At 44.6% G+C, this 27,378-nt stretch overlaps 1 protein-coding gene across 11 annotated transcripts in view; it reads right to left on the reverse strand.

Moving 5' to 3' along the window:
- CUX1 (cut like homeobox 1) overlaps positions 1–27,378 on the reverse strand; it is a 433,849-nt gene that overhangs the window by 244,266 nt on the left and 162,205 nt on the right. For all 11 annotated transcript variants that reach the window (XM_072640319.1, XM_072640318.1, XM_072640317.1 and 8 more), the window contains exon 3: positions 6,967–7,014. In XM_072640319.1, the coding sequence (XP_072496420.1) occupies positions 6,967–7,014 (48 nt within the window). The remainder of the gene's footprint in view (positions 1–6,966; positions 7,015–27,378) is intronic.

Below are 27,378 nucleotides of genomic sequence, written 5' to 3' on the forward strand. Positions count from 1 at the left end.
CTTTGGAATAGTCTTAGAGCTTTGTACTGATGAGATCCAACATTGTAAGTATAAGCTTAGACTATGTAACACAAATATATTTCACATAACCCAAATGTGATCTATCCATATAGTCTCAGTACAAGTTCAGCAATGTTTTAGAATGGCTAAATGTACACACACAGAAGAGAGATGACTGAGAGGCAGAGTGATGGGTCAACAGGAGAGGCTGTAAGGGTAATCCATGTGGGGAATAGTCTCTCCCCTAGCAGCAGCTCTGCATCTCAGAGCCTCTGAGAATTGCCTGGAGGCACCGAGAGGTCATCAAACAGTCTGTGGGTTGGAGCAGGTTTCCATATGGGACTTGTTGAGTCCAAGGACTTACCTCTCTCTACAATGCTATGGCTGCCTTTTGCTTGGAAATATTTAATTATAATACATATACACATAAAACCTGGCACTCCAAACTTCTAACCCTATGTACAGTCCTAGAATTGACAGGGAGTTGGAGTTATCGATACCATTTTATTCCAGAAGCAGAGGGACTCTTATCCCTTGAATATCCTCAATGACGGGGAGCTCATTAACCCCCTTTTATGGAGCCTATGTTGGTTTCTCTGGAAACAGGCTCAAAAATAGAAGTTCCTGAAAACCACATCTCTGACCACCTCGAGTTTAGAATACGCTTCTAGCAAGGGCATTTATGTTTTAAAAATTGCTTCAGGAGTGTGTGCTGGTGGCTCCTGCAGGGTGGACAACCTGACCACACCGATGCCTTTGCCAAAGGTTTGTCAAACCTCATGAAAAATCCCATGGGAGTCCCCAACCAGGGAAAAATCTGCCGGGAGGTAGGGGGAAGATATGTTTAAAAACAAACAAACATGAATCTTGGATATGTTGCATCATTATTCATGCTAATTTTGCCAGAAGAGTGAAATATAAGAGGACAAACAGTGAAAATTTTAATGAAAATCATTTTCTTTGCAAACTGTGGGCCTTTTCATCAGAAGAATTTTATTTTGTTCTTTGATGTTTACTCCCTTTTTTGTTTGTCGTGAACCTCTCTAGTATTTTGAAGAGGCTCATAGATCTTCCCAAAATAATGTTTTTAAAAGAAATGCTAAATTTCAGAGGCTAGTTTAAAAAAAAAAAATCTCTTTTTTTCCCATCCAAATTCTAGCCCTGCTGAACCTCCACCCGGAAAAAAAATCACCCCAGTTAAGAATTCCCAGTATAAGTCATTAAAAACAACCATCTTATTTTTCTAGACCAACAGACAGCAGCATGTAGACTATTTTAAGTGACTTTCTAGATTTCTTACTTAATTGCTGTGTGTCCTTGGGAGAATCACAACTCTCTGAACTTCATATTACAACTACTTTCATCTTGTAAGCTACAAAGGGCTATACCAACGCAAGGCATTCATATTCTTTCACTAGGAAATGTCATCTGGTCATTATTCTCAAGGGATACAAAGGAGATGGATGAGGGAGATACCCTGTGTGTGAAATTCTGTTCAGTACAAAAGCAGCACTTGGCAATATTTGGAAACAACAGACCAAACTGACTAGGATGAAATAAGATGAGATTTAACAGAGAAAAATGTAAAAGCAGACACTTGGGTATAAGTAGTAAACTTCACGAGCTGCGCATGGCTGATCCAGCTGGGAGGAGTTTGTGTGGGAGCAGTCCAGGAGTGTTAGGAGCCTGTCAGCCAGCTCAGTATGAATAAGAGAGGGGTTTAGGGGCTAAAATGGGGCCCAAGCTCATCTTTGACATCACTGATCTCAGGGATATAGACATTTCTCCACTGGCACAGGATGAAACCATTGTAGGTCTCCCATATGGCCCTTGCAATTTTTCTTTATTTCAACTTAATTCCCTAAGTCTTTTTAAAGCACCTGCTCTGTGCCAGGAACTGGGGGATTCCAAGACAAAAGAAAACCAATCCTTGTCCTCGAGGCCCCTCCTGAACGTGGTAGAGGGTCTCCTCGAGTTTTTCTTCCCCAGTGCTTACCACGAGGCGATGTTGGCTAATGTGCAGCAGCCTGCTTACACCCACTATACTCTGCTCCATCATGCACTGACCTTCAATTTTGATTCTCTGGAGATCATGATGTTCCATGATTCACAGCTAGAGTGAATCACTGGGAAAATATGGGTGTTTGAAAGATTAGCTGTGCTGGCAAGGAGCAGCTGAGAATTACTCAAAGAGCCCTATAGTTTCCTTAGTCACTCAGGCTCACCCTCCTCCTCTTGAAGTCTGGGCCCAGCTCACTGTATGTAGTGTGTTCAAGATGGCACTTCAAGCATTTGTCATCCACTTAGGTTCTCCTGTGTGGATTGTCAGGCTCATGTCTGGAATCATCATGGATCTCACAATGGAGTCCTTCAGGTGTGAGCTGGTGAATGCAGCACTACATCAAGGTCATCTACAGAAAGGAGACTTAGAACAATGTGGCATCGGTCAGGAATCCTCCTTTGTTTGGGATTCTGCACAGGTTGTCTATCCTGGCCCCTCCCAAAGTGGCAAACACTTTTTGTGAGCACTCCATTTCCATAAGCAGGGATTTGCTGGGGTCATCACTGAATAGATAGAGATATGGAAAGTTTGGGCTCCATAACCTTCAAGCTCCCATCTAGCTCCAAGATGCGATGAAATGTTAATCAACAGTGCCAAAAAGAAAAGATTTACATGTCAAATAGCTGCTTATTTGGAAAGGTCACAGCACTTCCAGAAATTCCTATTTCCATCCTATGCTTCTCCTCTCCTCATAGGAAATGAAGCAAATGCACAAACCAAAGACTGAAGGCAATATTCAGAATGGGGTTCTGACCATACTCAGCCACTGAAAGCATCTGGGTCCTCAGACCTCCAGCTGCCTGATGAGTCCATTCCCAGGTTGGCCTCCAATTTTGCTCCAAAGAATCATGAGCTTTAATTACAAAAGACTATTTTAAAGAATTTACAGAAGGGGAAGGAAGGAAGGAGGGAAGGAGGGAAGGAAGGAAGGGAGGAAGGAAGGAAGGAAGGGAGGAAGGAAGGAAGGAAGGAAGGAAGGAAGGAAGGAAGGAAGGAAGGAAGGAAGGAAGGAAGGAAAGAAGGAAGGAAGGAAGGAAGGCAGGCAGGCCACAGAGAGACTAGAATTTATAGACCTTGAGGAGAAATATCACTTGACCAAGCAATGTCGCAAACAGTCATTACAATCTGCCTGTCTGGTAATCTTTAGAAGAAGAAAATGACTATTTTTTAACCTGTTCTTAGGTACTACAGAGGGTAGCTAGGTGGCACAGTGGATAGAATTTGAGGCCTGGAGTCAGGAAGACCTGAGTTCAAATTCAACCTCAGACACTTCCTAGTTGTGTGGCCTTAGGCAAGTCACTTCACCCTGTTTGCCTCAGTTTCCACATCTATACAATCAGCTGAAGAAGGAAAGGCAAACCCCTCCAGCATCTTTGCCAAGAAAACTCTCAGTGGGGTCATGAACAGTCAGACACGACTGAAACAATTCAACAACAAACGGGAGCTGAAGGTGACATGGGAGTATAAAAGGAAAGGAACAAGTCAATGGGAGCCTGCCTGCCACATTTGCAAATGCCAACCCTGAGACATCATGGCTTTTCCTGACTCTCAGCAATGATGAATCCCTCCTTGGGAGGCAGTCAGCCAGTCAACATTCAGTAAATGTCTATGAGGTGCCAAGCCTGGAGCTGACCATTGGGGATACAAAGAAGTTTCCACTCTAATGGGCAGATGCCATGCGAACCACCAGGTCAAAACAAAGCAAATACAGAGTGAATGATGAAACCCCTCCTCCAGTTATCCACAGAGGTCTATATTCCCACTCTGCACAAGAGTCTCTAACGGGAAATTACTGTCTAGAACAAAGTCGCTTGTAGATTATTTAATGTTGGCTTCACAAAAAATCCATGGGCAGGTTTATGAAGCAGTTTCCAGAAAGGAGAACCTAATACAATTTCAGAAAAGAAAGGAGATTTTTCAAGACACAAAGAAAAACAATTTCACTGAAGATGAAAGCAGGGAGTCTAAGGGGACTGGGGGAATGCCCAGGAAACTCTGAAAATGAAATGTGCCAGAGATGGAAGTGAGGGCAGGAACAAGAAGAGGGGTGGCTATCAAAGCAGAGCAGGGCCCTCTTGAGAATCATTCTGGGAGTCCTAAAGCTCACAATGAATTAAAGTTGATAACAAAGGCTAAAGAACAAATAATGGTTTTTTTTAAAAGTTATATTGGGGGAAAGAGGAAGAACAAAGAGAGGGAGATAACGGCCACAGGAAGCCAGTCAGGCTGCTCGATTCTTTATTGTTTCTGTTTCTTCTGCTAAGCAGAATGACCTCTGGCCTGGGGGAGGGAAACCAGAGCAGAGCATGGGACAGTGTGCCTCGTGTGCCTCCTGTCCTCAGGAAGCTGATAGTCCAGCTGGGGAGACATGAAAATACACAGTAAGGTAAATGAGATGACAAGGTGAACTGAGCTTCCTGACCGATGAGGGGTCCAAGTAACAAGGATAGGGAGATTTCTAAGAGGAGTGGTCACGGCTGGCTGGGCTTTCCAGTGGATGGCCTTGAATGAAGGCCCCCATCACAGTCTCAGAGGCCAGATCGTGCCTGGCTTCTTCTTAGGACAGTGACTGACTGGCCTGTTTGGAGAATGGGGCTCACTTAGCGTAGTCTGGGAAACACACCGGGGAGAAGTTCCAAAGGCAGATGGGACAGGGCCTTGAATGCCATGGTAAAGAATCTGCATGTGCAATGTTGTATGAAATGCCAGTTGGACAGAGCTAGCTAGTGGGAACTCTTCAGTCCCAGGATGGGGTGTGGGGGGCTGTTTTAAAGGATTCTCAAGAGAACTGAGTTCAATCCCTTCATGAGCAGATGATAACACTGGGCTCAGAGAAATGAAGTGCCTTGCCCAGCATTACAGAGACAAGAGACAGGAGCCAGGTCCTCTGACTCCACATCTAACCCTTTCCCCACAGTACCACCTATCTCTGTCAGGTCTGTAGATCAGGATTACAAAATCAAGGAATGATGGTTCACCATCTCTTGGGCCCTGGCCATTGGCATGAAGGTGTACAGGACCATTTGTTATAACAATTGCCCAACAGACATAAGGAGAATTTCACATTTTTAAACCTTGCTACATTACAGAAATGTGAGCTATTATCACAGGGTTGGTAATAAGCACATGGAATTTATTATCTTAATTGGTGATACAGGCTGAAAGCAGAAAAAACATTATGATCCATGGATAAGAGGCCCTATCAGGCTCTTAAGGAATGTGCACAGTCCTGCCCTAGCCTTTTCAGATTGAGATCATGGGGGTCAATTATGCCCTCCCAGAGGCCGTCCACTGACTCCAGAATTCTGGACTGCAGAGACTACAGGTCCAACTCAGGAGGTCACTGTATCTAATAATTTTAGGTGAAAATAATTTCAAGAGAATATAGTTATATAGTATTTTCAACCTAATTATAATGAATATTTTTACAGCACTTAAAAGTGTCTGTAAAATGCTTTACAGACAGTATCTCACCTGATCTCCTATTATCTCTATTTTACAAATGAGAAAATTGGGGCTGAGAGGAGCGGTCCCATCACCACTGGCAGGGGAGGGACTTAGGTCTACATCTCTCCTGGCCTTAACCCCAGGGCCCAGTCCACTACTCTAAGCTGGCTCTCAATGACTTCCCAAAGGTCTTCCCATGATCCTCCATCTTTCTCATGGGAGCAACCAGGCTAGCAAGATAGGCCAGTTGGCACAAGAAAGAAGGCAGCTCTGGATGCACAGAATCTTGCACACTCTTAACTTTAAAGGACCAAGCAGGTTGGATGCAGGGGATCACACTGGGCAGCTCACTCCTCAGGGGGAGTGGGGGGACCTATTGAGTCTTGTGGGGCTAGTGACGCCACCAGGAATAGCAACTGCCACCTTCCCTGCACTGTGGGATTCCCAAGAGACTTTCTTTACAAAAGTCCTAGAAGGCATCTTGGTTCAAGTCATGCTTTTTGTCATTTTTAGATGTGAGTAAACTGAGGTTCAGTGAAGACAAGAACCTTGCCCATGGTCACATGTCTGCAGTGTCTGATGTCAGAGTTCACTTAGCCACACCTTACTGGCCTCCATATGTCAAAGGATGGCTTCTTTCTTATTCTGCGTGAGATGTATTTTTCTTTTCAGACTAGCAGGAGTCCATCAGCTTGACGCAGCAGCAGCCCCCCAGATTCCAACGGACCCTCTCCTTCCCAATCATGCACCCTAAAGACCTCTGGGTCTTGCCTTTACCATGCTGCTGCACTCACCCGCTCTCAAGTCTACTTGGTGTTTCCACCCTCATCACTGCCGAGTTCCCCCAAATAGGTTACATCCCTCAATTAGAACGCGAGCATTCTGAAAGCAGAGGATGTCTCGTTTCTATTTGTAGCTTAGTAGAGTGCCCGCCATACAGTCGGTGGCTTAAAAGATAAATTATTTATTATACTGGTCTTGGAGCCAGGGAAACTTGGGTTTCAGTACAGACTGACACAGACTAGCAGTGTGACCATGGGCAAGTCACTTCATCTTTCACTGCCCAAAGCAATTGAGACTTTCGAAAGTTGTAGAACAAATGCCAATCCACATGGGCGGAGTAAGGGCTTCCTTGTGAGGGAATTTCCTAAACTAATGAAATCACAGGTGTGGAATCCCCCCCAACCCCTAAGCCAACACCAGCACCAAAGACAAATGACATACAATGACACAAATCATATGCACTTCTATAAACCCTTTGCACAAGAATGGGTGTGGTTGGTGGAAAATGAAATTTTATGCAAAATCTGCATTAGACCAATCTATATATGGGTAGTTAAGGGTCAAGCAGAGTACATAAGTTATGTAACAGACATTCATTTAATGTGAATAAAAGGAAAACCTGTTTCCCACATATAGACACCTCAGGGTATGAACTAAACAATATCAAAGCTTACCTCTCCTTGGAAACTCTTCAACAAAGGAGCTACCTGCTTGCGCAAATCCTGGAGCACACAAAAGGATGAATCAGGAGGCAGACATTTGAAAAAGAAAGAGAAGAAAATATGTTAGGTTGGCCTCCAGAACAGCTGTGAGTAAAATGTTAATGATTAATAATATCAAACAACCCCCATTTCCTTTCATTTCTAGTATATTGACATATTTGGCTTTGCTTAATCTAAATTTTATTTTAATCAAGCGTGGTTGGATTTCATTTCTAATAATTAATCCTTATTTGCATACACCTGATCTTATATGCAACATGATAAAGAAAAACAAAAAAACCCTCTTCCCTGATGTCAGTCTCAGTAGGGTGAGGTCTGCTGTAATAAATTCACTTGAAATAAGAAGTAAATGTTATGATTGGTTCGAACGTTGTTTCTACAGGAAATGGATTAAGGCTATAACTTTGCCTTTTAAGCCTTTTCTGAATGCACTGGTTAAAGTAAATTAAACATCGGAGGAATAAAACTCTCTCCAGAATCTCCTACTACCAATTTTGATACACCTCCTCGAGAAATTCATGATAAGAATTCATAAATCAGAGAACTGATTGGAAATATAAAATCTTTATAGACCATTCAGGTCCCTTTAGCTAAATGTTTGGAGTCTTAGTACGTAAGTTGTCATCATGTCACTGAAAATTGGGCCTGAGCAAAAAGGGGGAATTCTATGTCTGTACACAGCAGAATATTAGGAAGGGGGTTTGAGAGATGGGACAGATTTTTTTTTTGGTGAGTTCTGTGACATGAAGCTGTCGTTTGCTTTCGGTTTTATTTTAATGTAGCAAGTATTTTTCTTTTTTAATTCTGTTAGCTACTGTGTAAAGCCATTTTGTGACTTAATATTCTGCTGGAAAATTTCCTCTTAATTATGTCTTGGAAAGATGTAATGCACTTGTCAGTCAACTAGCATTTGCTAAGGGACTACTATGTGCCAAGCACTGTGCCACGGCTGGTGTCATATTTTACGTCTTACTGAACAACAGTTTCTACTTTATGATGAAAATCAACAGAGAAAGCGTCAGAAGTATTCAATGCACCAGTCAAACACTCCACAGCGTCTCTGAGGTGTCCAGACTTTTACAGGAGATTCAGAAACAATGAGGGCAAGCTGGGGGGATGGGGCGGCTCACCCAACAAGTTTCTGAAGTCACAGTATAAAGGGATTATAACAGACAGTAGTTAAAAACAAAGTTACCAGGGAAAGGGAGAAGGGGCAAAGGGCTTCCTGAGGTCTGAAGAAGCTTAGGAAACACTGCCTCCAGATGAAAGAGTACATGACACTTGCAAACACAAGTCCCTCTTTTTGAGTCAGATTTGTCTCCAGTTTAGAATGGGCGACACAAGGGCTGGATTTGGAATCAGTGGTTCTCAGTCTGAGTCTTGGCTTAGCAGGTTGCTCTCTGTCTGTCAGGCTGGTGCTGTGCAAGCCCCATCCTCTCTGGGCCTCAGTTTGCTCATCTGTAAAATGAGAGGGCTGGCTTCTGAGGCTCCTTCTGAGTCTATAGCTATAATGTAGGATGCTCTGGTGTAATCTCATCTAATCATTCCTTGTGTGACAAGTACAGTGCTAGTAAGAGACAAAGTAGGGGTTCCCATTCTAATGGGGGAGACAACTTGGACATAAATGAGTGCGTGCAGTGAGAGTAGATAGAGTCTAACCTTAGTGAAGAAGGCACTTTTATCCTTAAACAAAAGTGGATTTTTTTAATTTGCAGAGCTATGGACAAAGGAAAAGCTGCTGAACCGAATATTTTTTTTCAGTAACTTGGGTAATGATATCTGTAGATACGATGCTTGTCATATTTGCCAGTGACAAGAAGGTTGGAGAGACAGAGTGGGCACTGACACTGAATGACAGGGCCAAAGTCTGAAGAGATCACGACAGGCTGGAACATGGAGTCAGACACAAGAAGATACAATTGAGTGGAGATAAACGTAAAGCCTCCACCTGGGCCTGGCATGGCTGGGGAGCCTCAGGAGGGCTTGAACTGCTTGTGCCACAACAACCCAAAAGGCCTTGGCCTGGAGAGAGATGATAGACATTTGGCCTTCAGAGGACTAGGGAGCGTTTCTTGGTCCCCATCGTAGGAAGCAAGATGTCACAAAGGAGGGTCACGGAGACACAAAAAGGTCCCCATTTTCCAACACACAAGGATCAACTCAAAGCAATGGGGATGCTAAGCCAGGAGAAGAAATGACATGTGGGAGAAGGTGGTCATTCTGCCCAAGTATCTGCAAGGTCTCCATGTAAAGATGGTCTTGTTCTGTTCAGCCCCAGAGGATGGAAGCTGCGGAGGCCACATGAACACCTTGGCGAAAGGTTCCCAGAAGAAGGGAAGACCACGTGTTCCAGAGGGGCTGCTCCGGCAGAGGGGTGGGGTGAGGAGGGAAGCTAAGAGAATTGACAAGCCTGGGGGACCAGCTATGGCATGGAGGAAGGGGGAGAAAGGGAAGAATCAAGAAGGACTCTAAGGATGCCCAGGAGAGCTGCCAGAAGGGCTGTGGAGAGAAGATGATGCTCATACTGAGTGGGAGGTAGGGTTCTCTTCTGAGAAGGACCAAGAGGGGCAGCATAGGAGGCCTGAGGAAGGCAGAGAAATGCTGCAATGAGCAATTGAAAAGGAAAGGCTCTTTGTGCAAAGTCTGCACTTCAGTGCAGTTACAAATTTGCAGGAAGAAACATGCATGAAGCAAGCCTCATTTCTAAAATATAGAGAGAACTAAGTCAAATGTACAAGAATACAAGTCATTCCCCAATTGATAAATGGTCAAAGGATATGAACAGGCAGTTTTCAGAGGAAGAAATTAAAGCTATTTATAGTCACATGAAAAAATGCTCTAAATCACTATTGATTAGAGAGATGCAAATCAAAGCAACTCAGATACCACATCACACCTATTAGACTGGCTAACACAACAAAGCAGGAAGAGGATAAATGTTGGAGAAGATGTGGGAGAATTGGGACACTCATTCATTGTTGGTGGAGCTTTGAGCTGATCCAACCATTCTGGATAGCAATTTGGAACTATGCCCAAAGGGCTACAAAAATGTGCATACCCTCTGATCCAGCAATACTGCTTCTAGGACTGTATCCTCAAGAGATCATAGAAATGGGAAAGGGTCTCATGTGCACCAAAATATTTACGGCAGCTCTCTTTGTGGTGGCTAAGAACTGGAAATCAAGGGGATGCCCATCAATTGGGGAATGGCTGAATAAATTGTGGTATATGAATGTAATGGAATAATATTGCATTATAAGAAATGATGAACAGGAGGACTTCAGAGAGGCCTGGAAAGATTTCTATGAACTGATGCTGAGTGAAAAGAGCAGAACCAGGAGAACTTTGTACACAGCAATGACCACAGCGTGCAAGAAATTTTTCTGGTAGATTCAGTACTTCATAGCAACGCAAGGACTTAAAACATTCCCAAAGGACTCTTGAGGCAAAGTGCCTTCCACATCCAGAGAAAGAACTATGGAACTGGAAAGCAGAATGAAGCAGACTATTTTCTCTTGTGTTATGTTTTGTTTTGTTTGGGTTTTTCTCACGGTTTCTCCCATTCATTTAATTCTTTCATGCAACATGACTAACGTAAAAATGTGTTTAATAAGAATGTATCTGCAGAACCCATATGAGATTGCACGCCGTCTCAGGGTGAGAGGGGAGAGGGGGAAAGGAGGGGAAGAAAGAAATTACTTATGGAAGTGATTGTACAAAACTGAAAACAAATTTTTTAAAAAAAGAAAGAAACATGAAGCAAACTTTAGTCACCTCCTTTATTACCGATACTTTATTGTCCAGCCTAAAAACATGAGGAAGCATGTTCTGAGCATGACATGACACTGGTTGGTCAGCCTACTGAAGACGGTCGGACATGCAGCTGGGACAGGCAATGGGCGAGGCCCAGAACTGAACAGAAAGAGAAAAGACACTTGGGAAATGGCCTAGTACTTTTAATGAGATGAACGGAGACATCACTATGAAGCACTCACTAGGTGCCAAGCCCTGTGCTTCAAAATAAGTAAGTAAATAAAGCCCAAGCTTTTCCCCAGTGCCAAGTCTCAGCTTTCCAACATAAACATTCTCCCAGAAATGAATGCTTATGAAGAACACCACAATGGCTGCAGCAGAAAACCCCAATTGAGAGATATCATGATGAGCATGAATGGGCCGCAAATATTTCCAATAACGCCCTACAGCTCCCCCAATAGTCTAAAGGATATAAATCAAAGAACTAAATGGGAATCACTTTGCATAGTATAGTGCTTGCTCCAAGTAGGTATTTAAGAAATGTTGAATTACATAGCCCCTGTTGATTAACCTGGATTAGCCATGACTGGGGTCTTACATGTCTGGATATATGGACATGATAGAGCATCAGCTCCTTGGGGGCAGGGGTTGCTTCTATTTTTGTCTGTATCCCTAGCACCTGGTTCAATAGCTGGCACAAAGGAAATGCTGGATAAAGCTTGCTGATTGGTTCACTGGTCCAAAGATGGCCTAGGATACCTGAGAACTAAAAAGAACTATTCTCTGGATCCAAGTCATTTCAGGGGGTTCCATGCCTGGCCCTTACTTCCTGAGCCTGGCAGCAGTGGGTTGTCTGGGGATGCTCATAGGTAGGACAGAGGGGGCATTCCTTCCACCTCTAGGTTGGGCTCTCCCATTCTGTGAAGTCCTTATAATCGGCTGGGGGAGTCCAAACAGACCTATCTGAAGACAATCAATCAGTAAGCATCTACTGTATACCTGGCACTAAACAGAGGCAAAAAGAAAACACTCTCTGCCCTTGAGGAGCCCCCAGGAGGTCAAGCAAGCCAGGTCCAGGGTCACTGTGGAAGCTGTGAGCCCAAGCATAGTACAGCAATCAGGACAATTCCCCAAACACAACAATGGTGTGTCACAAACACCCCAGAAACTTGGGGGGGAGGGGGTGTTTAACACTCAGGCAGGCCTGTTCTTTAGCATTCTGTTGTATGCTAAATGCTAAGCACAACTTCAAGTACGCAGTAGCTGATTAATACAAGTTTGCTGGCTACATGACTGACTTGGAAGGTAAATGGAAGACAGAAAAGTACAAAATATTTCACATTCATACTAAAAACATGTTAAGGCCATCAATGGCTCTTTCCAAGCTCTTCCCAAAGGTAAGTGGAATTATTCCCTATACTGGCCACAGAAGACATTATGGCTCCAGGTCCTCAGAAAAGCCCTCAGAAGACATCTCGTCCAACCCATGGCAATGCTGGGATTTGAACCCAGCTCCTCTGACTGCAAATAAAGTGCACTTTGCACTACACCACACTGACTTTTAAAGGTCTAATGGAGTCCCCCTAAGACAAACTTTGAAGAAACAAGGAAAAGAATAAATAATGTATACATTTCTTCTTCAGACCCATAGCAACTCAAAAAAAGTTCCCTGGTCTGCTTGATCCCAATCAAGTGGGAAATGAGCTATTTTCCCTGGGCCTTGAAAAAGACCAGGCCATGACAAAATTGTTTCTATATGTTCTCCTGCCACCCACCAACAAGCTATTAGACTATGGGGGCTTTTAAACAGTGGGACATAAACACTTCTGCTGCGTTTCCTACCATCTCCCTCCCCCTTCACAGTCAAATGAACAAATCAGTTGTATCTGTATAAGAAAAATCACTTCATTTCACAACTCAAGTTTTAATCACAGGATCAGAAACACCTTAGAGGCCATTAATCCAACCTCCTTCATTTTACAGATGAGGAAACTAAGTTACAGAGAAGGGAAGTAAATAATTTGCCCCACAGGTTCAACTGCTACCAAGTGTTTGAGGTGATCCGTGAATCCAGAGCTTCCTGACCTCAAGCTCTGGATCTTGTCTGCTACAGTTTACAAAAAGAAACCTGCTTTGGGGTACTGAAATCCCAGAAAGAAAGACTGAGAGATGGAGGGAGAGACAGATACCCCAGCAAACAAAACTGCACACAGACCTCAAGTCACCAGCTAAAAATCACTCCTGCTAAATTTATTTTTGGCACCCCGAGAAATTCCTCATCACACACTGCCTGCAAATATTATCTGCATGTCAGACAGAATTCTGCCCTCCCTGCACTGAAGCAAAGAGACGAAAATACAGATGCTCAACTCTGACCCATGGGAATCTCTAATGTCACTTAGCAAGGACACTATATGATTTATTGTCATCTTAAAATGTAATGCCCTTTGCTGTCTGGGGAGAAATCAGGCCCTGAAGAAGGAACCACTTGCAAGCCCATATCAAGGCATTTTCCTGAAATTTTCGAACAAAGGGAGAGGGAGGGGAGGGCCTGACTGGACACATAAACAAAGTACTAGACAGACAAAAAGACTTTTTAAAAAGATGCTAGTTTATAAAGCCATGAATGGTCCATCAAGTCTGATACAACCAGCCAAACCCCCTCCAGGGTTTTCTGTTCATGGACCACTTAGCCCAAAGGGCCCTCAAGTTCCCTGGCAAAACCCAAAAGGCTATGATGCAGACACGTTGATGTGTGATCAAGTTGGTACTCAACGTCCAATGTGTCCTAGTAGGACTGAGAGTCATAATGTGGAATTTTTTCTCACTTGGCATTGGACAAAACATGATTTATTAACATTTAAAAAGCACTTTGTACAATTACGAACCATTTTCATTGGTTCTTCTGAAAATCTCCTGAGCCAGATGGGCAGGATGCGCCTCCCTCTTCAACGAGGGAGAGAGCAGAGAGAAGTCAATGTTAAATGATCATCTGGGAGCTCGGACTCCCTGTGTGGCCTTGAGCAAGTCACTTTCACCTCTACAGGCCTGAGAGAAGATGCCAGACTTTGGGACCAACCAAGATGCAGGGCTTGTTTTTCTGTAGATGTTCGCTATGGGGCACCTCACCATGGTCCATCTCTAAGGGCTCCTTCGATCTCTGCACCCATCCTCATCCTGGCTCTCCTCCCTGCCCCGGCTTTCAGTCCCTGCCCAATCTAGGGATCGGAAAGGAGTATGAATCTGGAGACCCCGGCTTTACCTTCCACTACCATAAACTCTGCTGAATGAATGAGTAAAACCTCATCCAGTCAGAAGTGTTATGAACCTCCTGGATGAGTTGAAAGCTTATAAAAAATTGTTAAAGAAATTAAGTTTGTAAATAAGATTATAGGACACTGGTTAATCTATCCTGAGGAAGAAAAACTCTCAACATACTTTAGCCTGTTTACAATTTCTATGTAAATGGCTGCGCTTACAAGTCATAAAGGTAATAAAGCTGTCTTTAAAATACTGAGTATCAAAAACATTTAAAAATTATTATTTCTGGCAGGGAAAAGGTTACATTGGGAAATGCAGGTGACATAAAAACACAAAATTAATGATTTTTGTTTTTAAACTGAGGAACTGATGAATTTTCCTAAATTCAGACCTGTCATTTCCCAAATCAAATCCAAAATAATGAGGTTGCATTGTACCTCATTACCAGTTTTTTGGCATCATGCCACAGAGCTAAGATGAAGGGGTGAGCCAAGCCATCCTCTATTTGCAAATGCTTTGAAACTCGCCTGAATCTGGCTTCCCCCTGCATTACGTGATGGCTTCTTTACCTCTAAGGTATCTGTATCTTATGATTTGTCACAAAGGACCTTTGATCTTCTGAGGTGGATAAAGTGGTCCATATTAAATGGTCTTGCTAAGAGCACCAGCCAAAGGCATCTCATTTCCCCCACTGGACCCGTGGCTTCCAGAATCTGTCCTGAAGACGTGGCACCTGGAGGTGGCAATGACCAGGGAACATCCCAAGAGCCGCCCAAGGAATCATTAGGAGAAGCTACCCAGGATCATCAGCAGCCCTGAATGGGCAGCTCAACCATCACATTCTATTTCAGACCTGGCTCATCATGGGAAGATAGAAAAAAGCTCCCTTAAATACCCTTGTTTTATGTATGTGTATGAAGGGGCTGCTGCATGGCTTAACCCTAGAAATGGAGCGAGAAGGCTGAAACCCTCACAAGACGGATGACAATGAAAATATGGATGAAATATTGATGGAGAGGGAGGTGAGAGATGGTGCCCACAGACTAGGAACCAGTAGATTCCCAAAGGAAGTCACTTAACACCCTCCTCACCTGTCTGTATTTGTCCTTTGTTTTTGAAGGAGACCATGACATCCTTCGTGAAAGGCCCTAAGTATGGATCCCAGACAGATTCAAAAAGTCCTAAATGAGAGGGATTTCTTCACCTTGCTTGAGTCCCAGGCAGACACAAATACGGTGCCCCCAAGTCCTTGGGCACTCTGGTGAAGGCCAGGAAGCCCATCTTAGAAAGACGCGTTAAAATGGGACCCCAAACCACCCCCCCCAAAAAACAACATATTATATCAACATACAGTTACCAAAATATTTTTTAAAGCAAGTTAAAAGTGTCTAGTTTAAGAACTCCTAGTGTAAGAGGAATTCCATTAAATTTACATATATCAAATTTTACCTGGAAATTCTAAGTAAATTCAGAGGTTAGAAATGGGGAGAAAGGTACGAGGTTTTTTGGAGGGGGTGTACCTTAGATTTCATCCTGATCCAGTCTGTGGCTTGTGTTCCCTTTTGAAGACTAATCTTGAGCCCTGAGCTCTGTAAGGTAGATTTTGGCTGCAGGAGATGCAGTGGAGCTGGCAAGTTAACCAGAGAGACATTTCAATGCTCCCCTAGCTAGACCTTCCATCACAACCTATAAATTATTCAGCTATGACATTCTGGGCATCAGGCTTGACCAAAATGTCAGAGATGAAACCAGTACGGAGGGAAAGACCATCAGCCATGCCAACCTGCAGGCCAGTGCCTCGATGAGGCCAGTGCAGAAAATGCAGATGTTCTCATGTCTATACAGTTATCCCTTTCACATCACTATTTTCCCCCAACTGCAGTTGCGCTAGATCATGGGCTGTCATAAGAAATTAAATGGGAATATTTTGCACAGATGACAAAGGTAAGCAAGCAGATGACACACAGCCTATAACCAACACTAACCCAAATTTTACAAAAAAGTTTGTAAATACCCCACAGAAGAAAAAGGAAAAAATCAGACTTCTTCTCTGGCATGAAGGGAGGGCCAAAACATGGATTTTCCTGATTATGGGGGCACGTGCTCTCACTGCTACAATGTAGAAGGGATAAGCGGATGGCAGAGCAGAGAGGTGGGACTCCAGACTGTATGGGGACATATGGGCTCCCAATGGTTTCATATTGCCAAGACACAACATGCATCTGCTTTGTTTCTGTATGAAAGTATTCTACAGCAATCATCACAGGGCCAATGGGATCCTGAGTCTAGAGCAAGAGAGGACCTCAGGGTCCAGAGAGGCTGTGATTTATATAGGGTCACACAGCCAGTAAGTGATACAAGCACAATTTGAACCTGATCTTCTTGACCCCTAATCAAATTCCCTACAGCACCTCATGGATTCCCCTCAACCTTTAAAAAAAAGAAAAATCATTTTACTTCCTTGTCCATCACATTTGAACATGCCAGGTGGAAGAGATCAATAGAGAACCCTCAGAAAGTTTGGAGATGGTTTTTTAAAGGGTTTATTGTATTTCACTGGAGACCAATCCCAGATTCTGTGGCTGTAACTGGCTGGTATAGGCTCACAAAGGCTGATTGTGAAATTTCAGCGTGAACACTTAACTTGAATGTGATGGAGAAAATGTTGATACTGCAGATTAACCTTAAATGTAGTCATGGGAAATTTTTTTTGACTCACACCCAGGTCACCCTTGGCTTCCATATTCACAACAGTGATCTTGGCAGCTGGGAGCAGCACAGAGGATGGATGGTGGGGATCACAAAACCTCAGGTCTAATCCTGGCCCTGAAGTTTCTCAGATGGGTCACTCTGGGAATGTCCCTTAAATTCTCTGGGCCTCAATGTCCTCAGGAGTGAAAAGACAGGGTTGGACTAAATGACTGCCCAGCTCTAGGACCATGATCCCCTGAGCTCCAAGTAGAAACAAAAGACAAATCTAATCCTAGGCAAATCATTCTGAGACTGAACTTAAAACAAGGCTTAGGAGAAAGCAAAGCATCTTGTTTGGGGCTTTTAAAGCCTTCCCACCATTACTAATCATTAGACAATCCAACGTATTATCATCGATTTGTTATTCCTTGCTTTTATAGATGAACACAGACTTATTCAGGCCTTATCCAATGAGGGGGTGGAAAGAGGGGGCTAGAAATCATCATAAATGGCATTTATTGGGATAAATGTCCAAGAAACCCTCTTTCTGTGTAGCAGAAAATGGAACGGAATGTCCTGGTGCTTTCTCAAAGATCGTGGTAAAATCCATTAGTTTTAATTATTTATCAGGAGTCAATTCAGATTATTGCTCATGACCTATTTTTTTCAATATATGAGCCATCAGAAAGAAAAAGACAGAATGAATATTCTTTTTCTGTAATAGTTGATTTTCCTGAAACCGTACCAATCGGGTATAAGAGACGAAACATCAATATAACAATATTCCAACACGCCAATGGCTCTACATTCTGTCACGATCATTCCCTACGTAGAGGAAGACCCTCCCTGAGCCACATCCTTCCACGACAGGGCTGCAGGGGCTTTAGCTAACATCCTGGGGCTTTCCTCAGAGTTTCTGGACAGCAGCTCATGAACCTCACGTGGCCTGTGAGCAGCCTTCTGGTCCTCTCCACTTTCATGAACAGCTCATCTTTCTTTCTACTCCCACATTTCTCTGATAACACCTTGGACACTGCTTTTCCTTGGTGAATTCTCTTTCTTGAGATGTAACAGCCTGTTTGTGCCCGCCATGTGCCATCCCAATGCTTTTTGGAGAACCCTCCACTTTAATTATTCAGAGTAATACATCATATAACCTATCACATGACATTCTCTGTGAAAATGCACATAACAGAAATTTTCCAGCAGTGGACCAGAGGACTACTGCTCTCCAATGTCACTGTGCATGTCACATGGTGCAGGAGATGGAGCAATGGACCTTGGCAGTCATGAAGTCCTGAGCTCAATTCCCGCCATCATTACATACTAGTTATATTATTCTGGCCCAGTGACTTGTCCAAGGCCACCCAGCTAGGAAGTGTCTAAGGCCAGATTTGGACTCAGGAAGACAAGTCTTCCTTATTCTAGGCCAGGCACTCTGCTCACTGTGCCACCTAGCTGCCCTAACTTAACACATAATAAGCCCTGAAAAAGTCCTTTTTACCCATTCATTCTTTTATGAAGGTGGCACATGGAGAGAGGCCTCTGCATGGCATGGCATCTTGGGAAGTCACTGGAAGCACAGCCAAAGAGGTAGAAAGAAGAAAGCCTGGATCATGAAGACCATTATTGTTAATAATAAAAACAGCTCCATTTACATAGCACTTTCATGGGATTCTGGATTCAGAGCTAGAAGTATCTCAGCAGTCATGGAGGTCAATTCTTTCATGCTACAGATGAGGCAGTGGAGAACTCAGGCCTTGCCCAAGATGCCACAGCTAGGAAGTATCAGAGGTGGCATTTAAACCTCTTTCCAAATTCGGGGCTCTGTGCTAATTTAAAGTGGATAAAGAACTCTCCACACAACTATAAAAAGTACATTATGTAAATATGGTTATCCATATTTAAGAACCAAGGGGAAGAGAGGCTCAGAAATTAGGTGACTTCTTGCTCCCAGACCCAGCAAATGGCAGAGCTTGGGAGTCTGTGGAAAGTCTAACCAAAGTCTTCTAAAAGCAACTCTAGAATCATTACCCATGTGCCATTCTGGAAGCGAGGGGAAGGGGGAGCATAGGAAGCTTAGCCTGGATACACGCAGGATATCCTGGGGTTGAGAATGGTGGTTGAAAGATCAGTTACGAAACTGCTACAGTAATTCTGGCATCAAGGAGGTAAAAGCCCAGACTAGAACAGAGGCACTTGGAATGAGGTAGCAAATGCCAACTGGAGAGAGGCTTCAAAGGCAGAACTGGGGGGACCTGGGGACAGTTTAGAGGCAGTGAGTGAAGCGGAGGGAAGGATCAAAGTTTCTAGCCTGGGAGGCTTGGATGTGTGTGATGGGAACTGGTAGTTCCCCTACTGACTTTGAAGAGGGCATCTACCCCAGGCTGTTGGCTTATATTCTCCAGGGGGAGTACAATCCTTTGTCTTTGTACCAAATTAGTGATCCATGAGAATGTGCTCTTCCTGCCCTGGAAAAAGTTCTAGGAAAATGCAAAAAATGAACTCAAAGCCCCTACCACAGCCTCCCACCCTGAGAGGGCACCTGAGTCCCAGCTCCGATGGCTCACTGCCTTGTGCCTCTGTGAGTGAAAACCACAAGTGGCCAAGGAGTGGGGTTGGCAAGACAACAGCAGAGGAAGTATCAGCTCAGCATGCTGCCAGTGGGCAGAACACAAGTAGTGAGTGAGCAGGAGGCAAGAAGGAGCCCTTGGGAACAGGAGAAGACACAGGCAGTGTCCTGGCTCTTTGGGGCCATTTCCTGTCAAACCTCATCTGGGCCCCCAGATCTGGTGACCAAACAGAGGCCCCCGAAAGTGAGGTCCACTTGGAGGACCCCATCTAAGGAGAGGGTCCAGGGCTCAAGGCTTGACTCTAGCCCAACATTCAGAGAACGTGCCGTGTGCCCAAGCTGCTCCCGTCTATCTCCTGCACCTTTCACACCTTCTTGGGCCTGGCACTGTCCTTGGGCAGGCAAATGTCAGGCAATCCAGGTTATCCCTCAGAGGCGGTTTGGTCCCCCTCCCCCACCCACAACCATACAGCTGTGCCTTATTTGTCACACGAGGGTTTCTATGGTGGTGGGGACAGAGTTAGTGAGACTTACAGATGCAGACAAGAAAAGAAAAACAGCATGGAAACACAATAAAAACATGGAGGAGAAACACAAAGGGCAATGTTGTTACTACCACATCAAATTTAATGTGCATTTAAAACCCCCCTGTCCATAACAGAAGCTCAGCACTCCAGATACAATTCCCTTTCTTGTTTTTTGTATTCTGAAATGCTTGTGTCAGAAGTCCAAGTTCATAATAAAAAACAGTCCTGTCCCCTCTCCCTTCACACACATGTAAATCCACACTGATTCTTGTCAGGTGACTCCCCCCCTCCCCCCAGCCACTAACATCTGGCCACGTGGTCCCTTTAAAGCAAAAATGGGGAAGAAATGACAAAACAAGAAACAGGAGCTTTCTAAAGTAAACATATGGAAGAGTTGGGTTGGGGGAAAAAAGTCATTCCAGTGTCCTGGCCACAAAAAGAAGCCTATGTTAGCTCCCGACATGATGTAAATCTGGTCCTGATGGATCCAATGACCGTGGAATCGCCACCCGGAAGCACAGTTTGTGAGCTGGTCTCCTAATGAAGGAGAACAAGCCTGACTGCAAAAGTGTGCAAAAATCCTATGGAATGAAACACTCAGACATCACACACACATTTACAGATATATGCGCATGTTCTCGTGTGTATGTGTGTAAGACTCACATCTCTGAAGTCAACTTGACATTCAAACTGGTTCTCATGTGTGTGTCTATGTGTGTCCATATAGATGTGCATATGAATATGTGTAAATATTTGTTTCTGCGTGTGTCTATGTGTGTGTATCCATGTGTGTGTATATATTTTGTGCGTGTGCAGGCATTTTTCCCAAGGTGCAAAACTTTGTAGCTGCAAGAGGAAGGATGCCAGGCCATATTCTTCAATATTAACACTGATCTAAAACCACAAGGCAGAAAAACCACTGGCCTGGGGTGAGAAGAACCTGGTTTTGAATCCTACCTCTAACACTGGACACAAGCCACAATCTCTCTGTGCCTCATTTTACTCACCTGTAAAATGGGGTTAATAATACCTGTACCACTAATGGCTTATAAGGTGGTTGTGAGAAAAGAACTTTGAAAACTTTAAAGGCTTATAGGGAAACATAATTAGTATGGTACGGTTTTTTCCAAAAGCAAAAAAAGTAGTAAAAGTGAACTCCCAACAGACATAAGGACAAAGTAATCAATTATTCCCTGCAGAGCCCTGACCAAGAAGGAAAAGATCTGCCCAGGGATACAAAGTGAGCGTAGCTTGCAGAAATTCTGTTCTTGGTCTGCTCCCTGTTCTCTAGCACCCAGGATCACTGAACTACCAGCTAACTTCATTTTCTACTCTGCACCTTAGTCTCACGGCAGGTCTATTCAAGAATTGGGGGTGGGGGTGGGGAGGATGGTAGCTTCTTCTGTTTGGCTAACAGAGCACAAGAGGATAACATCGGTCATTCTCATCACCTACAAAATTCTCAGACTTTCATAACTGCTCAATATTGGTTAGCAGTAAATGAATGAAGAGGTATTTTCAAGTTCTCTTTTACAACTCCAACCACAGGCCAAAGCCCTGGGGACTCAAACTCAAAAGCCCAGCTTGAGCCTGGCCTCAGAGAGCTTATGTGCTGGACACTAAGACTGAGAGAGGGGAAAGGCCCAGGGAAGCTACTCTGGTTGGGAAAGTGCCAGGGATGGAGAGGGGAGCCCTGGTGGCACACAGACCCTGGAACACCCTTGCCAGGGGCCATGAGGGCACTGACTGGACTATGGCTCTGGGATGTTTGTCTCACACGTCTGTGTTGAGGAATCATTAAAAAGAGTAAGATGGCGATAAAGTCCTTTGTAAATAAAAAAAGAGCTTCATAAATGCTGATGAGAAAAATGCTTCATGGGATTCATTCAAACTCACAGACTGCAGAGCTGCTCTGGTTAAGCAGTTTAGACAAGGTGCACACAGGTGGCTGTCTGGCCTGTTTGGAATGCCCTGCTCTGCCCTGCCTTCCTCACCTTGGCCAGCACCCTCCTCTCATCCCCTAATGACCACATTAGAGATGTGACAGGTCAGCCATCAATGCCAGAACTCACATTCAGGCCTCCTGACTTCAAGTCTGAGGCTGTTTCCACTCCCCTGAACAGCCTTCAACAGCTGAGTGGAGCAAATTTTCCCAGGGGGAACTGGTTGAAATATTTTCAGTGCTGTCACAACCTTCAGCACCACCAAAGGCAAGGGGTTCTATGGTGGCTAGGAACAGGAGTTTGACTTAATCGAGCTACAAAGAAATATATTTGAAGGAAAAACATCTTTGTGTTAGCTACAGCCAATGGTACTCAACAAGTTCTATGTTTAAAGGGACCACAAGGTGAGGGACGATAAGTTGGGGGAGGGAAAGACAGGGAAAGAATGAGGGAGAGAAGGAAGGTAAAGAGGGAGGATAGGAGAAAGGAAAAGAGGAAGAGGGTGAAAAAAAGAAGGAAAGGAGGGAAATGGAAGGAAAGATAGGGAGAGAAGAAAAAAGAGATGGAAAGAGGGAGGAAGAAAGAGAAGGGAAAGGGGGAGAGACGAAAGAGAAATATAGGTGGGATGGAAGAAGGAAAGGAGGGAGAAAGGAAAGGAAGGAGGGAAGAAAGAAAAGAAGGAGGGAGGGAGAGAGGAAAAAGGGAGGAAAACAAGGAAAATGAGAGGGGAGGAGGGAAGAAGGAACAGGAAGACTCAGAGGGGCAGGAGATCTATTAAGATGATACAATCAGCTTAATCTAAAGACCTTTTTAATTCAGTGGAATAAAATGTGTCACAAAAGGGCTTTTGCTTGTGTTTATCTGTTTCCTAGGTCATACGCTGGAGGTGAAACTTGGGTAAGAAACTAGTTCCAGGAACAAACAGTGTGCTGATACAAATGTAAGAACGTAGCGGGTGGAAATCAAAGCCCTCCAAATCCACGATTCCTAGCAGTTTGGCATATTGTTTCACTTTCACTGCTGGCTTTTTGGATTCCATCAATGTGGCTTCTAAAAGCATTTCAAAGAGCAGCTTACTGTCAGCACTATGATATATGGCCTCTTCTGGGACTAATTCCCAAACTCAGAAGACCGAACTATGAGCTGGTGTACTGCATGAACTACAGACAGCCCAAGAGAAGTCACTGCACTGAAAAGTCAGGAAAGGGAACCGTGTATGACTGCCCATTTTGTGGCCTGTCCCTGAACACAGAACCAGAGATTACACCTAACAACAGCTTAAAACGGAACACTTCCATACAGGAGCATTGGCGGGTTGAGCACAGATACCTCTGCTCTTAGAAGACAAAGAAGTGACAAATGACACAAGATATTTTTCGGGTTATATACATGAGTCATAGGATCCCACATCTAGAGCCGGAAGAAAGCTCCGAGGGCACGGAGTCCAAACTCCTCTTTTTACAGGGGAGGAAACTGAGGCCCACCCAGCCAGGCTTAATAACTTGTCCAAGGTCTTCTGGGGAGGAGGCTCCTACTGCAGATCCAGAACTGTTCCCAATACTGCCAACCCAGGTCTATCGGAAGTGATTCGCATTCAGAGACTTGGCATTGTGACGTTAGCATAAACAAACAGCTTCGGTCACACACTTTGGAATTCCACTAGCAAGCTTTATCAAGATGCTAGCCAGCCTCAACCTTTGCCTCAGGGCTGGATCCATCTTCATGTGAACACACAAAATTCCTTCTTTTGTGGCAGTAATTTAGGAATGAGAAAGTTTAACACATTCTCTATCTCTTGGCTGGGGCTGCTGGCTCTGACAGATGAATCAGAGAAGTCCATAAATGTCGAGAGGATCGGTGCAGACTTTTCGTTTATTACCATATATGGCAAATATAGATCCACTTATCTCCAATCATCTCCAGTGAAGCCCTGGAATTTTTTCTTACCTTATTCCCTATCTTTGTTAAAAACTCTCTTGATCTGCAGCTCCCCTCTGCAGGATACATGGGCAAATGTTGCCAAGGAACACGGGGAGCTGGAGCAGAGGGACCAGGCATTTACATATGTCAAGATGGGCCTCATTCCTGCACTTTCTTGCAAGAAGGCAGTGGTGTGGCAGAGTGGACAGAGCTAGCGGGGCCAAGGACTTACTGAGTGACTCAGGCAGATTGCTGCATGTGTCCCAGGAAACTCCCTGAGGCTAGAGGACGCTGAGAAAGGGGCAGATGACCAGCAGTGGGGAGTTTTTCGCCAAAAAGTAGCAACTATAAAGGTGCTGATCTATCAGTGCTTTTTCAACTGACCAAAAGAGAAAAAGCCTGGAAAGAGTGCCAGGCTCAGAGGCAGGAAGGCCAGGGTTCAAGGGGCCCCCTCTGACACACTCTGGGTGTGGGACCCTGGGCAACTCTCTCCCCTCTCAATGACCATAGACAACTCTCCAGACGAAGTTGTGTTGACCCACTGTGGGAGAGGGAGCTTCCTTACCCAATGTTCGTAAGACCAAGGAAATAAGAGGCTAGGTCCAAAGAGCTACAGGGGCTAGGAAGACTCCCACATCTGAAATCTCAGTGGCCCCAAGACCTTGGAAGCTGCTGGCTGGAAGCTTTCCCCAGCACAACATGCTTCTCATCATGCACTAGGGACTGGCTTCAACAATGGTTGCCCGTCCTGTTTCCTCCTGGTATATGCCTAACAAGGTAAGTATTAAAAGCATCTCTTGAAAGGGCCAAGTGAAGGGAAGCTCCACAACTGGCAAAGGCACATCTCTCCCGACAGCGCCAGGCTGGGAGGAAGCCCTCCTCTCAGAGAAGAGAATGGGATCCCTGGTTGGCTGGTCTGAGGCATCACCTAGAATGCATGCCAGCACTTAACATGGAGCCTGGCACATAGTAAGTGCCTAATACGTGCTGGCTGGCTGGCTTTCAAGACAACCAAAACAGAAAACTTGCAGCTGGGCTTTTTCCTCTGGGGTTGTGAGTCTGGAACAAAAAGAGGAGGGCTGGGAAGGAGGAGGCACTCCATGCCTCAGCCGGGGCCTTTTCCAATGACTCATCAATGATTTAACTCTGGGCAGAATAAAAATGCACCCAATGGACTAAGACACCATCTGGCTGCTCCTGGAGGACATGCTCAACCAAAGAGCCACTGACATCAACCAGCAAGTACTGTTTGGAAGGATGCTGCAAGTTCTGTATAAAACAGAACCAAGGAGAATCATTCATAAAAGTCTACTGAGGGGTGGAGCTTATGGGATGACACCAGGCCTAGGATCTCATTTCACAGCCAACTCTTAGATGAGGGAACTCTCTTGACCAGAGCAGGTCAGTACGGAACTTTCTGCTCATGACTCACCCAGCTTCTCACAGTCAGTCAGAGTGCTGCAGACAGAACCTGAACCCAGGTCTTACTGGCTCTAAGGCTAGAGGCCAAGCTGCCTCTCAAAATTCTATTTTATGAAGTTATTTTAACAGTAGTGACCGATTTGTGAGGATCCACCAAAGTCACAGTCAACAGAAATGTGTCTGTGATGAATGAATGGAAGAAACCACACTGAACCCAACCTGGAGCTAGCTCAGTTCCCTTTCTATTCATTATGGGTCTGGTCCCATTTCTGTCTTGTGAGAAAACCTTATTCCAGGGTAGGAATCCTGAGAGACGTGGTTGCATTGTTTGAACCTAGCCCTGACTGGACGGGAAGCTGGACCACCTCTACCTGCTGCTTAAAATCCCTTATCCAAGGACCTAGGCCATGCTGACCAGAAACATGGTCAGACTCAAAGACCGCTGAAAGGACTTTTCTCACAATTGGACATCACAAGTAACTCATGTGTATTATCTGACAACTGGCCCTCTACCGATCCATCAATTACTGTGTCCATCCTCCTTTGCTTATTTAGAGGGAATGAGGGGAGTGGGGGGAGTGAGACATCTCTTTTTCTGAATTCAGGGAATTGTACCTGTTCACTCTGCCCCTCCCAATTTGAAAAGTTCCTAATCTTTTATCCAATCAGAAATCAGACTACCTAATGTTGTACTGTTTCCTTTTAATTAATTGGCCTGATTTGATTGTCTTTAATGTATAAAAGTCTGTCTCTCCTAGGATTCAGGATCCAGTGCCAAAGCTGCAGGGGCCTGGGCCCGATTTGTTGGACACTGGCACGTACTGCTTAATAAACTGATATGTTTGGAAGATGAAACCTTTGTTTCCTTAGTCATTTCATCTTTCACCGGCCACAGTTTGTGTTTATTTAGAATCATGAAAAATCCAAGTGGAGCCAGGGACCCTCGAGCAACGTCCACTAGCTGAGAATCAATGAGCCTGCCATAGAAGAAGGGGAATTCTGTCCCATCACAGAACGCTGAGTTTCTTCCCAAACAGTTCTCAGGACTGGCAGAAGAATGCAACTCTTCTAGAAGGAAAGATGCTCCCTCCCTAAGTTATATGATGTGGATGTCACTCCTGCGCAGCCAATGATTTCTGGTTTAAACTCCTTTAAGATTCTTTTCCTCCTCTTTGTAAAATGTGGCTGACACCTGACCCTGTTTCCCTCGCAAAGATGTAATGAGAACTGAAGTATAATGTGCCAGGTAATGAAGTAAGTGCTTTTACCTGTTGGGGTGTAACTCAGCTGCGATGACTGGCCTTATCTCATCGTTTATAGCTGGCTCTCTCTAATAAGTAAGTCATCGGCATTTATAGACATTTAAGACCAAGCAGGAGAGGTTATTTGAGTCACATCTGCCCCATTCTTCCTTACTCAATAAAAGTGAGCACTTGGCTGCATTCTTACAAACTTTGAACAATTCACAGAATAAACATTTGTAAAGTGCCTACTACGTGTAAGGTCTTGCAATTACATTTACTCCAATGCCCTGCACTGAGCGCCAATCCTGCACAGACAACCGCCTGTTGGACATCTTCACCAGGACCTCATTCTCCTCCCTGAAAATCCAGCCCTTCTTCTCCTGAGGACACTGTGTCAAGTCAGTCAGGGTAGCCACCCTGAGGTCACTCCACAACCCCTCCTCTCCTATACAGGGTCCAGATACTGCCATTCTACCTGTCTGCTTTTTCTGTTTGTTCAGGGCGGCTTCACCTCCAGCCTCTTCCTCTCCAAACTTCCCTCCACCTAGCTCCAAACTGATAACCCAAAAGTACCACCAGAGCACTCTGTCGGGTCTGAAGATATCCAGATTCTGTCCTATGTAATCATAACGACCAAGAAGCCAGAGGGAGTGGCATCGTCTTTACAGAGGTATGTGCAACATCAGCAAAGGGCATCACACGTACTTGACAGGCTGCTCAGTTTTTTGCTCAGCTGCCCTTTTCCCCAAGGAAAGGTTATTTGGGTGGGGGAGGGGGAACTGGGTACTAGGACATGAAGACACTATTTTAAAAATATCAATAAAAAATTCACAAAAAATAAGTGGAGGTTTTGTGGTCTACAGACTCTGAACTCTGCTCTCCCCACCCACTTGGTCCAGCTAAGTCCAGAGAGCTTGATGTCAATGACGTGGGCATTTCCTTTATTCCCAGGGGACAGACGTGGGCTGCTGGCCTTCAGACAGCACGAGCCCAGATACAGATGACATCAAACAACACCGAGTCTCGGAAGG

This window comes from Notamacropus eugenii, chromosome 2 (genome assembly GCF_028372415.1).
Source record: "Notamacropus eugenii isolate mMacEug1 chromosome 2, mMacEug1.pri_v2, whole genome shotgun sequence".
Taxonomy (NCBI): Eukaryota; Metazoa; Chordata; class Mammalia; order Diprotodontia; family Macropodidae; genus Notamacropus; species Notamacropus eugenii.